Raw genomic sequence first — 15,192 nt, 5'->3', positions numbered from 1 at the left:
CTCCTCCACCAAACTAAGGGGCCTTGCCTGAACCATGAATAACCGCCCCAGACCATTATTCCTCCTCCACCAAACTAAGGGGCCTTGCCTGAACCACGAATAACAGCCCCAGACCATTATTCCTCCTCCACCAAACTAAGGGGCCTTGCCTGAACCATGAATAACCGCCCCAGACCATTATTCCTCCTCCACCAAACTAAGGGGCCTTGCCTGAACCATGAATAACAGCCCCAGACTATTATTCCTCCTCCACCAAACTAAGGGGCCTTGCCTGAACCATGAATAACCGCCCCAGACCATTATTCCTCCTCCACCAAACTAAGGGGCCTTGCCTGAACCACGAATAACCGCCCCAGACCGTTATTCCTCCTCCACCAAACTAAGGGGCCTTGCCTGAACCACGAATAACAGCCCCAGACCGTTATTCCTCCTCCACCAAACTAAGGGGCCTTGCCTGAACCACGAATAACAGCCCCAGACCATTATTCCTCCTCCACCAAACTAAGGGGCCTTGCCTGAACCACGAATAACCGCCCCAGACCGTTATTCCTCCTCCACCAAACTAAGGGGCCTTGCCTGAACCACGAATAACCGCCCCAGACCGTTATTCCTCCTCCACCAAACTAAGGGGCCTTGCCTGAACCACGAATAACAGCCCCAGACCATTATTCCTCCTCCACCAAACTAAGGGGCCTTGCCTGAACCATGAATAACAGCCCCAGACTATTATTCCTCCTCCACCAAACTAAGGGGCCTTGCCTGAACCATGAATAACAGCCCCAGACCATTATTCCTCCTCCACCAAACTAAGGGGCCTTGCCTGAACCATGAATAACAGCCCCAGACCGTTATTCCTCCTCCACCAAACTAAGGGGCCTTGCCTGAACCATGAATAACAGCCCCAGACTATTATTCCTCCTCCACCAAACTAAGGGGCCTTGCCTGAACCACGAATAACAGCCCCAGACCATTATTCCTCCTCCACCAAACTAAGGGGCCTTGCCTGAACCACGAATAACAGCCCCAGACCATTATTCCTCCTCCACCAAACTAAGGGGCCTTGCCTGAACCACGAATAACAGCCCCAGACCATTATTCCTCCTCCACCAAACTAAGGGGCCTTGCCTGAACCATGAATAACAGCCCCAGACCATTATTCCTCCTCCACCAAACTAAGGGGCCTTGCCTGAACCATGAATAACAGCCCCAGACCATTATTCCTCCACCAAACTTTAGTCCGTCAGACTGCCAGATGGTGATTCATCACTCCAGAGCCCAATGGCGGAGAGCTTTACACCATTCCAGCCAAAGCTTGGCTTTGTGCATGATGATCTTAGGCTTGTGTGCGGCTCCTCGGCCTTGGAAACCCATTTCATGAAGCTCCCAACGAACAGTTCTTGTGCTGACGTTGCTCCCAGAGGCAGTTTGGAACTCGGTGAGTATTAAAACCGAGGACAGACGATTTTTACACGCTTCAGCACTGGGCAGCCCCGTTCTGTGAGCTCGTGTGCTCTACCACTTAGTGGCTGAGCCGTTGTTGCTCCTCAACGTTTCCACTTCACAATAACAGCGTTTGCAGTTGACCGGGGTCAGAAATTTAACAAACTGACTTGGAAAGGTGACCTCCTATGCCGGTGCCACGTTGAAAGTCACTGAGCTCTTCAGTAAGGCCATTCTTAAGCAAATGTTTTTAGCCATGGAGATTGCATGTCTGTGTGCTCGATTTTACACACCTGTCAGCAATGGGTGTGGCTGAAATAGCCAAACCCGCATACCTTTGTGTAGTGTGTGTTAACGGTCTTCATCATAATGCCATCATTGAAAACAGTGGAAAAAAGAGTAATGGGTCTTTGTGTCTTTATTTGCACATTGTAAATGAACAACACATCCAGACAACTTACAACAATCAATGGAAAAGGTCAAATGAAGTAACATGTGCACCGCTCTCTCTCCTAAATAATCACAGTGATTATTGTACTTATTTCCATGTACTAAAATCAACAGCGTCATCATCAATCACCTCTGATTGGGTTCCTCCATGGGGGGAGGGTCTTCGTGATCAGTGTAGGGAAGGAGAGAAAAAAGGTTATTGGCTGCGGAGGGCTGTAACGTTGACAAGGAAAGGGGTCTACTTCCTTGAAGAGTTGCAGGGATATTGGACACCTGTAATGACAGAGTACACACAACTACTATCAACAGAATAAACTCTCTGAAAACTTTATGTAGGACTGAACACACCAGGTCAGGATCTACAGCATGTTTTAAATGTGTACAGTGCCTTCGGAAAGTATTTAGATCCCTTGACCTGTTCAACATTTTGTTACGTTACAACCTTATTCTAAAACGTATTAAACAAAAATATATCCTCAGCAATCTATGCCCAAAATGACAAAGCGAAAATGGGTTTTTAGAAATGTTTGCAAATTAAAAACCTTATTTACATAAGTATTTAGACCCTTTGCTATGAGACTCGAAATTGAGATCAGGTGCATCCTGTTTCCATTGATCATCCTTGATGTTTCTACGACTTGATTGGAGTCCACCTGTGGTAGATTCAATTGATTGGACATGATTTGGGAAAAGCACACACCTGCCTATATAAGGTCACACAGTTGACAGTGCATGTCAGAGCAAAAACCAAGCCATGAGGTCGAAGGAATTGTCCGTAGAGCTCCGAGACAGGATTGTGTCGATCTGGGGAAGGGTACCAACAAATGTCTGCAGCATTGAAGGTCCCAAAGAACACAGAGGCCTCCAACATTCTTAAATGGAAGAAGTTTAGAACCACCAAGACTCTTCCAAGGGCTGTCCACCCGGCCAAACTGAGCAATCGGGGGAAAAGGGCCTTGGTCAGGGAGGTGACCAAGAACCTGATGGTCACTCACTCTGACAGGGCTCTAGAGTTCCTCTGTGGAGATGGGAGAACCTTCCAGAAGGACAACCATCTCTGCAGCACTTCACCAATCAGCCCTGTATGGTATAGTGGTCAGACGGAAGCCACTCCTCAGTAAAATGCACATGACAGCCTGCTTGGAATCTAAAGAACTCTCAGACCATGCATCACTTCTAAATACTGAGTGTCACTTCTGGAGGAAACCTGGCACCACCCCTACGGTGAAGTGTGGTGGCAGCAGGGACTGGGAGACTAGTCAGGGTCGAGGAAAAGATGAACAGAGCAAAGTACAGGGAGATCCTTGATGAAAACCTGCTCCGGTTCTCAGAGTGGGGCGACGGTTCACCTTCCAACAGGACAACGACCCTAAGCACACAGCCAAGTAGTGGCTTCTGATCTAACATCTCTGGAGAGACCTGAAAATAGCTGTGCAGCAATGCTCCCCATCCAACCTGACAGTGTTTGAGAGGATCTGCAGAGAAGAATGTGATAAACTCCCCAAATACAGGTGTGCCAAGCTTGTAGCGTCATACCCAATAAGACTCGAGGCTGTAATCACTGCAAAAGGTGCTTCAACAAAGTACTAAGTAAAGGGTCTGAATACTTATGTAAATGTGATATTTCCATTTATTTTTACAACCCTGTTTTTGCTGTGTCATTATGGGGTATTGTGATGTCATTATGGGGTATTGTGATGTCATTATGGGGTATTGTGATGTCATTATTGGGTATTGTGTGTAGATTGAGAGGGGAAAGAAAATAATTTTAATACATTTTAGAATATGGCTGTAACCTAACAAAATGTGGAAAAAGTCAAGGGGTCTGAATACTTTCCGAAGGCACTGTAAGTCACCACACAACTGGCAAACAGAGTCATGTTGAAACAGTACAATGATGTAGTCAGAGAAGGGTGATTTTTGGAGAATATAATGAAATGTACCATGGAGGGGTACTTATAGTGGCTGGTGTTGCTTGGGTCAATCTTGGCGAGGGACTGCACATCCCGGTCCCGAGCATTGACCACCCGTAAACACAGCTCCATGTTGCCCACCTAGAAAACACAGACACACGACTTCGACGTCTGATCCCTTCGTGTGTGTTTCATCATGTGTCATTGCATCTTGCATGGCTTTCACACCTCATGACTTTTGACTCATGAATTGTATGTCATCCTCAACTGATATTGTCATTTTTAAGACATTATGTATAATGGATTTTCAATCCAACTTCATTCTAACCACTAGCAGTCAGCGAGACGGGTGTCTGCCCTCACCTGGGGGACTGAGTTGAGCTGGACTGGACTGAGGGATGGTCGGATGGGGAGGGCACGTACTGGCACTCTCCAGTATCCGCTCTGAACCTGATTGTGCTGGTCGAAGAGCTCCAGCCGTGCCCAGCCCCGGGACACCAGCCTCTGGACCTCCTGCCCGTAGGCGTCCAGACCTCCGGCAGCTTGAAGCTCAACCACCAGAGACAGGGAGGGAGACGGCTGCATCCTGAAGGTTGAGAGTTTTGTCTTTTATTATTATATGTATACATATACACACACACTACCGTTCAAAAGTTTGGGGTCACTTCTTGTATTTTTATTGGCCAGTCTGAGATATGGCTTTTTCTTTGCAGAGAGAGGAACTCTGCCTAGAAGGCAGGCATCCCGGAGTCACCTCTTCACTGTTGACTTTGAGACTGATGTTTTGCAGGTACTATTTAATGAAGCTGCCAGTTGAGGACTTGAGGCAGCTGTTTCTCAAACTAGACATATGAATATGTAGATATTCCTTTAAAAAATAAGCCGTTTCCAGCTACAATAGTAATTTACAACATTAACAATGTCTATACTGTTTCTGATCAATTTGATGTTATTTTAATGGACAAAAATGTTTGCTTTTCTTTCAAAAACAAGGACATTTCTAAATGACCCCAAACTTTTGAACGGTTGTGTAGAGTACAGTGGCAAGTAAAACATTTACATTACATTTACATTTAAGTCATTTAGCAGACGCTCTTATCCAGAGCGACTTACAAATTGGTGCATTCACCTTATGACCTCCAGTGGAACAGTAGTGCATCTAAATCTTTTCAGGGGAGGGGGTGAGAGGGATTACTTTATCCTATCCTAGGTATTCCTTAAAGAGGTGGGGTTTCAGGTGTCTCCGGAAGGTGGTGATTGACTCCGCTGTCCTGGCGTCGTGAGGGAGTTTGTTCCACCATTGGGGGCCAAACAATTAACAGTTTTGACTGGGCTGAGCGGGAACTGTACTTCCTCAGTGGTAGGGAGGCGAGCAGGCCAGAGGTGGATGAAAGTGCCCTTGTTTGGGTGTAGGGCCTGATCAGAGCCTGGAGGTACTGAGGTGCCGTTCCCCTCACAGCTCCGTAGGCAAGCACCATGGTCTTGTAGCGGATGCGAGCTTCAACTGGAAGCCAGTGGAGGGAGCGGAGGAGCGGGGTGACGTGAGAGAACTTGGGAAGGTTGAACACCAGACGGGCTGCGGCGTTCTGGATGAGTTGTAGGGGTTTAATGGCACAGGCAGGGAGCCCAGCCAACAGCGAGTTGCAGTAATCCAGACGGGAGATGACAAGTGCCTGGATTAGGACCTGCGCCTTCTTCCTGTGAGGCAGGGTCAGTACTCTGCGGATGTTGTAGAGCATGAACCTACAGGAACGGGCCACCGCCTTGATGTTAGTTGAGAACGACAGGGTGTTGTCCAGGATCACGCCAAGGTTCTTAGCGCTCTGGGAGGAGGACACAATGGAGTTGTCAACCGTGATGGCGAGATCATGGAACGGGCAGTCCTTCGGGAGGAAGAGCAGCTCCGTCTTGCCGAGGTTCAGCTTGAGGTGGTGATCCGTCATCCACACGGATATGTCTGCCAGACATGCAGAGATGCGATTCGCCACCTGGTCATCAGAAGGGGGAAAGGAGAAGATTAATTGTGTGTCGTCTGCATAGCAATGATAGGAGAGACCATGTGAGGTTATGACAGAGCCAAGTGACTTGGTGTATAGCGAGAATAGGAGAGGGCCTAGAACAGAGCCCTGGGGGACACCAGTGGTGAGAGCACGTGGTGTGGAGACGGATTCTCGCCACGCCACCTGGTAGGAGCGACCTGTCAGGTAGGACGCAATCCAAGCGTGGATGTGAACCCTTTGGAATTACCTGGATTTCTGCGTAAATTGGTTATCAAATTTGATCTGATCTTCATCTGAGTCACAACAATAGACAAACAGTTTGCATAAACTAATAAAACACAAACAATTATACGTTTTCATGTCTTTATTGAACACACCGTGGAAACATTCATTCAGTAACTGGTTTACCCTCCGTTGGCAGCAATAACCTCAACCAAATGTTTTCTGTAGGTCAGGAGGAGGAATATTGGACCCTTCCTCTTTACAAATCAGTTCAGCAATATTCTTGGGATGTCTGGTGGGAACTGTTGAACATCAAGGCTTTTAGAGATACTTTTGTAACCATGCAAGTTCACAATTCTTACTCTTGGGTCTTAGATCTCTAAAGTTCGAGGCGGGCAATGCTTCTTGTGAATACCAAACTCTCATTTTGTGAGTGTTTTTTATAGGGCAGGGCAGCTCTAACCAACATCTCATCTCAATGATTGTACTCCAGGTTAGCTGACTCCTGACTCCAATTTGCTTTTGGAGAAGTCATTAGCATAAGGGTTCACATGGTTTTGCCAACCTACACTGTGAGTGTTTAAATTATGTTGTCAATATAGACAAGAAAAATACAATAATTTGTGTGTTATTAGTTTAAGCAGACTGTGTTTGTCTGTTGTTGTGACTTTTTGCGTGTGTGTGTATACATGCATACATTTATTTATTTTACCCCTTTTTGTTACCAATTTCGTGTTATCTAATTGGTAGTTAGTCTTCTCCCATCGATGCAACTCCAGTACGGACTCGGAAAGGTAAAGGTCGAGAGCCATGCGTACTCTGAAACATGACCCTGCCAAGCCGCTTCTAGACACACTGCTCGCTTAACCCAGAAGCCAGCCGCACCAATGTGTTGGAGGAAACACCGTCCAGCTGGTGTGCAAAGTCAGCATGCATATGCCCGGCCCGCCACAAGGAGTCACTAGAGCGCGATGGGACATGGACATCCCGGCAGACCAAACCCTCCCCTAATCCGGGCGATGCTGGGCCAATCATGGGCCGCCTCATGGGTCTCCCGGTCGCGGCTGGCTACAGACCCGGGATCAAACCCGGGTCTGTAGTGATGCCTCTAGCACTGCGATGCACCGCCTTAGACCTCTGCGCCACTCGGGAGGCAGAGAGTTTTGTCTTAGACAAATGTGAAAGAGTGCATTTTCATTCCACCCCAAGTTGTAGTGAACATGCAACCTTCTGAACAACACCACACACAACTCAAAGGAAACCTTAGCTAACAGTCTGTCACTCAGTGAGGAGCCTTTTGATCTCAGGGAAGGTGGGCTGTCACCGATAGACTCCAGCCAACATGCTATGGACGAGTTTCACATGTACTTTTTCTTCTCCGGGTGCGTTGCTTACCTGGGCATAGGCTGTTTGACTGCCAGGAGGGCATAGTTCCCAGGGGGCACAGTTTGACTGTAGGGCTGACCCCCTCCAGGCTGGCACTGTGTAGGGGGCAATGGGGTAGGCCGCCCCACCTCTTGGCCTCCAGAGTAGAGACCAGCCACCGGACGCAGAACCCTCAGCGTGGCATCTACCCCAAGCATCAAGTCATAAAAGACAGCAAAACCAGCCCTGCAAATCAACAGGGTTTAGAGTAGTTTAGAGGTACTTCATACCTGCATATCTGAGTTAGTTATATAAATGTGTCTCTAATAATGTATGTGAAGGTAATGTTTTATTTGAATCATATAGAAAACTGAAATAGCCAACATAGATGTGCTAGTCATAATGGACTCACGCAGGGTCATAGGGTGCAGGCCCAAGGGAGTTGAGTACATGCCTTTCCTTGAGCGCAGAATGGGGCCTGGGCTGGGTCTGCAACAAGAACATATGGGGGATGTACTATATGGGCCTAATGTCGTCAAAGAAAACCAGATAGATAAACAGCAATATTAACATAATAGCTTTACCAGGGCTGGAGGGGCATATATCTGGGCAAGGGGATGCATGGCTGGTGGGGCAGGGAATGGAGGGGGTGGGGGCAGCCTCCTGTCCCTAGGGCCCTCTCTGACTCGCTCTACTTCCCTGCGAAGGCTCTCAAGCTCAGCCTGAATGCTGGCCATGTAGTGGGTGTGTTCTCTTTGGATCTGATGGAGCTCAGACCCCACTGTAACTGGATCAGAGGAATATAGAATCCCATCGAATTAGAATGACTCTACAAGCATTGGAATGGATAGTAATTCTACACATCCCATGGTAGTCACTGTGAATGTGGTTACTCCTAACTGCCATTGTTTATCAGCAATGTTGCTTGTCTATGTATATAATTATGTGCATGTTAATCACAGAGATGCGATGGAGAGGACAACCCACTGTCTTCCCGACAGTGTTTGTCTCTGGCCAACTGGATTCTGAAGATCTCTTCCTCCAGTCTCTGGTTCTCTTGCTCCACAGCCAGCACCTCTGAGTTCCCAGCCTGCTGAGGAGGCTTCGTCCCTGGGCAGAGAGAGTGGGAGAGAAGGGGTGGTTAGAGAGGCACCAAAGTTAAGAGGAGACAGTACTTTTTTCTTTAAAAAACAAATAGTATACAGTTATTTGTCTCTTAAAGATAACAGAAAGACAAATAGGTGCAGGCACAGGCATAAACATGCACAACAGAAACAAATCACTCAAGGTGGCACTAAAGCACCAAATGTGACATCCTCCATACCCCAATGAAGGACCATGCAGGACTGACACTCACTCTTCCTCCTGCCATTGTTCTCAGCCCCAGATTGGGCCTGTTGCTCCAGAGTGTGGGCCTCGGCCTGCATGTCATGCATCTGGGCCAGGACAGCCGGATCAGAACCACCTGACTGCATGTAGTCCAGCCTCAGAGCTCTGTCACACCAACAGACACAGATACAGATATGTTGCAGGATGGTAATACCGTACATTGCTACTACTAACACTACAGCAACTATTTAACCAGGTTAGCCATTGAGAACACATTTTCTTGTTGAATAATGACCTGACGGCTACTTACTTGCTCTATGATTACAGCTTCTAATATCACCAACAATGGTGCTAATAATAATGTGTACTTTTTTGTACTATGAGGTGTAGCTACACTAAGACATACAAATAGGACTTACCTTATTTGGGTGGAGAGGGGTCCATCCACAGAGGATATTAGGTCAAAGTTGGCATTATGTCCCTTCCTGTGGTCGGGGTTGGGTGAGTCAAACGTGACCTCTTTGACCCTATGAAAAGCACAGAAGAACATCTTTGTTTGTTCTTTTTTTTTTTCTAGTTTTATAACTATTTATAACTTATAACTCATCACTTACAGTTGAAGTCGGAAGTTTTTCAGCCACTGCACAAATTTCTTGTTAACAAAATCATTTTGGCAAGTCGGTTAGGACATCTACTTTTGTGCAAAACACAAGTATTTTTTTATTTCCAGACAGATTAATTCACTGGATCACAATTCCAGTTGGTCAGAAGTTTACTTGCACTAAGTTGACTGTGCCTTTAAACAGCTTGGACAATTCCAGAAAAGGATGTCATGGCTTTAAAAGCTTCTGATAGGCTAATTGACATCATTTACCTGTGGATGTATTTTAAGGCCTACCTTCAAACTCAGTACCTTCAAACTCAGTGCCTCTTTGCTTGACATCATGGGAAAATGAAAAGAAATCAGCCAAGACCTCAGGAAAAAAATTGTAGACCTCCACAAGTCTGGTTCATATTTGGGAGCAATTTCCAAATGCCTGAAGGTACCACGTTCATGTGTACAAACAATAGTGCGCAAGTATAAACACCATGGGACCAAGCAGCCGTCATACTGCTCAGGAAGGAGACGCGTTCTGTCTCCTAGAGATGAACGTACTTTGGTGCGAAAAGTACAAATCAATCCCAGAACAACAGCAAAGGACCTTGTGAAGGGTACAAAAGTATCTATATCCAGTAAAACGAGTCCTATATCGACATAACCTGAAAGGCCGCTCAGCAAGGAAGAAGCCACTCCTCCAAAGCCATCATAAAAAAAATGACTATGGTTTGCAACTGCACATGGGGACAAAGATGGTACTTTTTGGAGAAATGTCCTCTGTTCTGATGATGTTTGGCCATAATGACCATTGTTATGTTTGGAGGAAAAAGTGGGAGACTTGCAAGCTGAAGAACACCATCCCAACCGTGAAGCACAGGGGTGGCAGCATCATATTATGGGGGTGCTTTGCTGCAGGAGGGACTGGTGCACTTCACAAAATAGATGGCTCATGAGGATGGAAAATTATGTGGATATATTGAAGCAACATCTTAAGACATCAGTCAGGAAGTTAAAGCCTGGTCGCAAATGGGTCTTCCAAATGGACAATGACCTCAAGCATACTTCCAAAGTTGTGGCAAAACGACTTAAGGACCACAAAGTCAAGGTATTGGAGTGGCCATCACAAAGCCCTGACCTCAATCCTATAGAACATTTGTGGGCAGAACTGAAAAGGCGTGTGCGAGCAAGGTGGCCTACAAACCTGACTCAGTTACACCAGCTCTGTCAGGAGGAATGGGCCAAAATTCAACCAACTTAATGTGGGAAGCTTGTGAAAGGCTACCCAAAATGTTTGACCCAAGTTAAACAATTTAAAGGCAATGCTACCAAATACTAATTGAGTGTATGTAAACATCTGACCCACGGAATGTGATGAAAGAAATAAAAGCTGAAATAAATCATTCTCTCTACTATTATTCTGACATTTTAAATTCTTAAAATAAAGTGGTGATCCTAACTGACCTAAGACAGGGAATTTTTATTATGATTAAATGTCAGGAATTGTGAAAAACTGAGTTTAAATGTACTTGGCTAAGGTGTATGTAAACTTCCAAATTCAACTGTACAGTCATGGCCAAAAGTTTTGAGACTGACACAAATATTAATTTTCACAAAGTTTGCTGCCTCAGTTTGTATGATGGCAATTTGCATATTCTCCAGAATGTTATGAAGAGTGATCAGATGAATTGCAATTAATTGCAAAGTCCCTCTTTGCCATGCAAATGAATTGAATCCCCAAAAAACATTTCCACTGCATTTCAGCCCTGCCACAAAAGGACCAGCTGACATCCTATCAGTGATTCTCTCATTAACGCAGGTGTGAGTGTTGACGAGGACAAGGCTGGAGATCACTCTGTCACGCTGATTGAGTTTGAATAACAGACTGGAAGCTTCAAAAGGAGGGTGGTGCTTGGAATCATTGTTCTTCCTCGGTCAATCGTGGTTACCTGCAAGGAAACACGTGCGTCATCATTGCTTTGCACAAAAAGGGCTTCACAGGCAAGGATATTGCTGCCAGTAAGATTGCACCTAAATCAACCATTTATCGGATCATCAAGAACTTCAAGGAGAGCGGTTCAATTGTTGTAAAGAAGGCTTCAGGGCGCCCAAGAAAGTCCAGCAAGCGCCAGGACCATCTCATAAAGTTGATTCAGCTGCGGAATCGGGGCACCACCAGTACAGAGCTTGCTCAGGAATGGCAGCAGGCAGGTGTTAGTGCATCTGCACGCACAGTGAGGCGAAGACTTGGCCTGGTGTCAAGAAGGGCAACAAAGAAGCCACTTCTCTCCAGGACAAACGGCAGGGACAGACTGATATTCTGCACAAGGTACAAGGACTGGACTGCTGAGGACTGGGGTAAAGGGTTATGTGGCCCAGAAGTTAATTGACAGCATGCCAGGGCGGATTGCAGAGGTCTTGAAAAAGAAGGGTCAACACTGCAAATATTGAAACTTTGCATCAACTTCATGTAATTGTCAATAAAAGCATTTGACACTTATGAAATGCTTGTAATTATACTTCAGTATTCCATAGTAACATCAGACAAAAATATCTAAAGACACTGAAGCAGCAAACTTTGTGGAAATTAATATTTGTGTCATTCTCAAAACTTTTGGCCACGACTGAATGTGTGTGTGAGATGGTCATTTGCTGCCGTCTAGTGGACTCACCCAGGCTGCAGGGTAGTGATGTGGTCTTTGAGCTGCTGTAGAGCCTCTTCGTTTCTCTCCTCCCGATCCCTCAGCTCCAGCAGCAAGGTCTCCAGGTGGGCCGTGCTACCCTGCCCTGCCAGGGCCCCAAGCTGCCATGCAATGTCTGACACACACACATACTAAATGTAATCCATTACAGTTACTAGTTACCTGTCCAAAATTGTAATCAGTCATTTAATTTTGGGATTACCCAAATTCAGTTACTTAATCTGAATACTTTACATTTGGATTACTTTCCCCTTAAGAAAAACACAAATTAATCATCAAGCACATTTGGTGTGTCATGATAGTGGTCTCTGACTTGTGGTCAGACTCTCTCAGGTAGAATAAACTTAACTTGAATGTCATTGAGAAAACAGATCATAACTTAACACCCACCCCCTTAACCCGGAAGCCAGCTGCCCCAATGTGTGGAACACCATTCACCTGATGACCAAGGTCAGCCTGCAGACGCCCAGCCCAGCACAATGAGTCGCCAGAGCGCGATGAGTATAGCCCCCCGGCCAAACCCTCCCTTAACCCGGAAGCCAGCTGCACCAATGTGTGGAACACCGTCCACCTGATGACCAAGGTCAGCCTGCAGACGCCCAGCCCAGCACAATGAGTCGCCAGAGCGCGATGAGTATAGCCCCGGCCAAACCCTCCCTTAACCCGGAAGCCAGCTGCACCAATGTGTGGAACACCGTCCACCTGATGACCAAGGTCAGCCTGCAGACGCCCAGCCCAGCACAATGAGTCGCCAGAGCGCGATGAGTATAGCCCCCCGGCCAAACCCTCCCTTAACCCGGAAGCCAGCTGCACCAATGTGTGGAACACCGTCCACCTGATGACCAAGGTCAGCCTGCAGACGCCCAGCCCAGCACAATGAGTCGCCAGAGCGCGATGAGTATAGCCCCCCGGCCAAACCCTCCCTTAACCCGGAAGCCAGCTGCACCAATGTGTGGAACACCGTCCACCTGATGACCAAGGTCAGCCTGCAGACGCCCAGCCCAGCACAATGAGTCGCCAGAGCGCGATGAGTATAGCCCCCCGGCCAAACCCTCCCTTAACCCGGAAGCCAGCTGCACCAATGTGTGGAACACCGTCCACCTGATGACCAAGGTCAGCCTGCAGACGCCCAGCCCAGCACAATGAGTCGCCAGAGCGCGATGAGTATAGCCCCCCGGCCAAACCCTCCCTTAACCCGGAAGCCAGCTGCACCAATGTGTGGAACACCGTCCACCTGATGACCAAGGTCAGCCTGCAGACGCCCAGCCCAGCACAATGAGTCGCCAGAGCGCGATGAGTATAGCCCCCCGGCCAAACCCTCCCTTAACCCGGACAATTGTGTGCCGCCCTATGGGACTCCCAATCACAGCCAGTTGGATCATACCTAGGTCTGTATTGATGCCTCTAGCACTGCGATGCAGCAGTGCCTTAGACCGGCTACGCCACTCGGCAGTAATCTGTATCTGTATCTGTAAGGCTGCTTAGGAGAGAACGGTTCAGTGTAGTGGGCTGGACTGGAGCCTGGCTCACTGTATAAGAGATTCCTTCCTCCATATCTCTTTGTGTTGGAGGATCTCTATGGCCCCTTACCCTCTCTCTGTTGCTCCAGGAGGTGGTTGTGGGTCTGTATCTCTGCTAGCTCCTGGTTGTGCTGCTCTGCCATCTCTCTCAGCCTCTCCCTATGGGCACACTTTCTCCCCAACACCTGGACCTGGTCCTCCAGACCTTCGGTCTCAGTAGGCCATTTCGGCAGGTTGGGCATACTCCCCTCAATCGACATCCTCAGCTTGTGGAACTAGAATTTCAAGCATGACATTTGTCTGAGTCTGTTAATTAATAGTAAAGGGACTACAAAGGTGGCTATAGGTTATATTGCATGTCTAGATGGTTCAGATTAAGCGTTGGTAGGCACCTCATTAGTAAGGTTCCTCTCTGACACACTGCCCTGTAGGTTATCTTCTTTCCCAGCTCTCCGTTCTGTGTCATTGGTCCTCCCCTGCATGTTCTGTAGGTGCGTACCCCGCTGCTCTCTCAGCTACCAGGAACAATCAATGTTAGACAGACACACTACAAGAGCCACTATAACAGCTAACAAACACACTTACCCTTATGAGATCAGGGGTGCGTGCCGGCTTTGGATAGAGTCCCTTTCGCTCAGGCTGCTCTTGTCTCAGCACCATAGGGTCTCCAATGCTGCTCCCGATACAGAACGATGCTTTATGCTTCTCCAGAAGGCCATGCGAGCGGAATGCCATACTACACTCCCGACAACGGAACTCTCCCAATGACTCCATCACTGCGTCCATTTTAGTCAAGTTCGCAGGGTAACAACAAAAGGCAAACACCACATGTCCCAAGAGTGAAAAATTAAATGTACTCCTAAATGAGCTAAACAATAATCATTAGACTATATCCCCCCCCAAGTAAACATAGTTAGTTATGCGGTTCCTTTTCTCATGTGCGTAACAGGACTGGATATGCTTCTGGTGATTTCCCTGTTTGTTGGTTACTGTCACCATGTCGACGCCTGTGTTGTGGAGGACGGAGGGCCACAACACGAAAATCAGCTCTATAGTCTTTGACTACGCAAATTGCTTTTACAGGCGTCACTGGATAAGTCTAGTATTAAAAACATATCACTTCTGTATGATTTGATTATTTTATACAGAGAAGCAGACAACTGTTTGGCAATCTGATGCAAAATATTTATTAAAATGTTCTTTTTTTAAGATGCAGTAGTTTCTTTCTCGTACAGTACATGACGCCAAATCAGTAAATAATGTTCTCAAAATAATCTGAAATCTTTCAAAAGTCACACTTTTTTCTATTTTTTTTTTACAATCCACCTTCAATAAAGGCTGCAAGAACAATATGCAGACAAAATAAATTAATGTTTCAAAATGTACCAAATTAGAAAATAAAACAAAAAACATGTTTCAAAATGTACCAAATTAGAAAATAAAACAAAAAACAAAGAGTCTTACATTTGTGGTAATAGAATTGTTATTTTGTTTTGGCAAATCAACAACAATGATTTAACTGGCAAATTACTTCAATCAATAGTTTATTTTGAAAAGTGGCTTTGACCCCTGCTCTTGCTGAAACCATTTGTAGCATCTACCAGCCAGGATTTTTTTTCTTCAAAATCTAGTACTGTAAATGCATACATTTTACAA

General features: G+C 46.5%; 1 protein-coding gene across 1 annotated transcript; it reads right to left on the bottom strand.

Moving 5' to 3' along the window:
* Window positions 1–1,840: 1,840 nt before the first annotated feature.
* ccdc17 (coiled-coil domain containing 17) lies at window positions 1,841–14,522 on the bottom strand. Its single transcript, XM_029686862.2, has 13 exons — window positions 14,122–14,522; window positions 13,929–14,051; window positions 13,607–13,811; window positions 11,987–12,131; window positions 9,139–9,246; window positions 8,748–8,884; window positions 8,351–8,500; window positions 7,975–8,177; window positions 7,803–7,879; window positions 7,421–7,636; window positions 4,167–4,389; window positions 3,834–3,944; window positions 1,841–2,163 (listed from the first exon to the last, which is right to left on the bottom strand). The coding sequence occupies exons 1-13, from the start codon at window positions 14,320–14,322 to the stop codon at window positions 2,017–2,019; spliced, it is 2,046 nt and encodes a 681-aa protein (XP_029542722.2). The 5' UTR covers window positions 14,323–14,522; the 3' UTR covers window positions 1,841–2,016.
* Between the last annotated feature and the right edge of the window lie 670 nt (window positions 14,523–15,192).

Source organism: Oncorhynchus nerka, linkage group LG17 (genome assembly GCF_034236695.1).
Source record: "Oncorhynchus nerka isolate Pitt River linkage group LG17, Oner_Uvic_2.0, whole genome shotgun sequence".
Taxonomy (NCBI): Eukaryota; Metazoa; Chordata; class Actinopteri; order Salmoniformes; family Salmonidae; genus Oncorhynchus; species Oncorhynchus nerka.
Note: the sequence above shows the minus strand (reverse complement) of the source record. Positions and strands in the feature narration are given on the sequence as shown.

Excerpts from the sequence above, each read along its gene's own strand:
- ccdc17 (XM_029686862.2), bottom strand. The coding sequence starts at position 14,322 with ATGGACGCAGTGATGGAGTCATTGGGAGAGTTCCGTTGTCGGGAGTGT. Across the intron at positions 8,178-8,350 it reads GTCCTCTCCATCGCATCTCT|TTACAGTGGGGTCTGAGCTC; the intron begins GTGATTAACATG and ends CCTCTGATCCAG. Across the intron at positions 4,390-7,420 it reads GTCAAACAGCCTATGCCCAG|GATGCAGCCGTCTCCCTCCC; the intron begins GTAAGCAACGCA and ends CTCAACCTTCAG.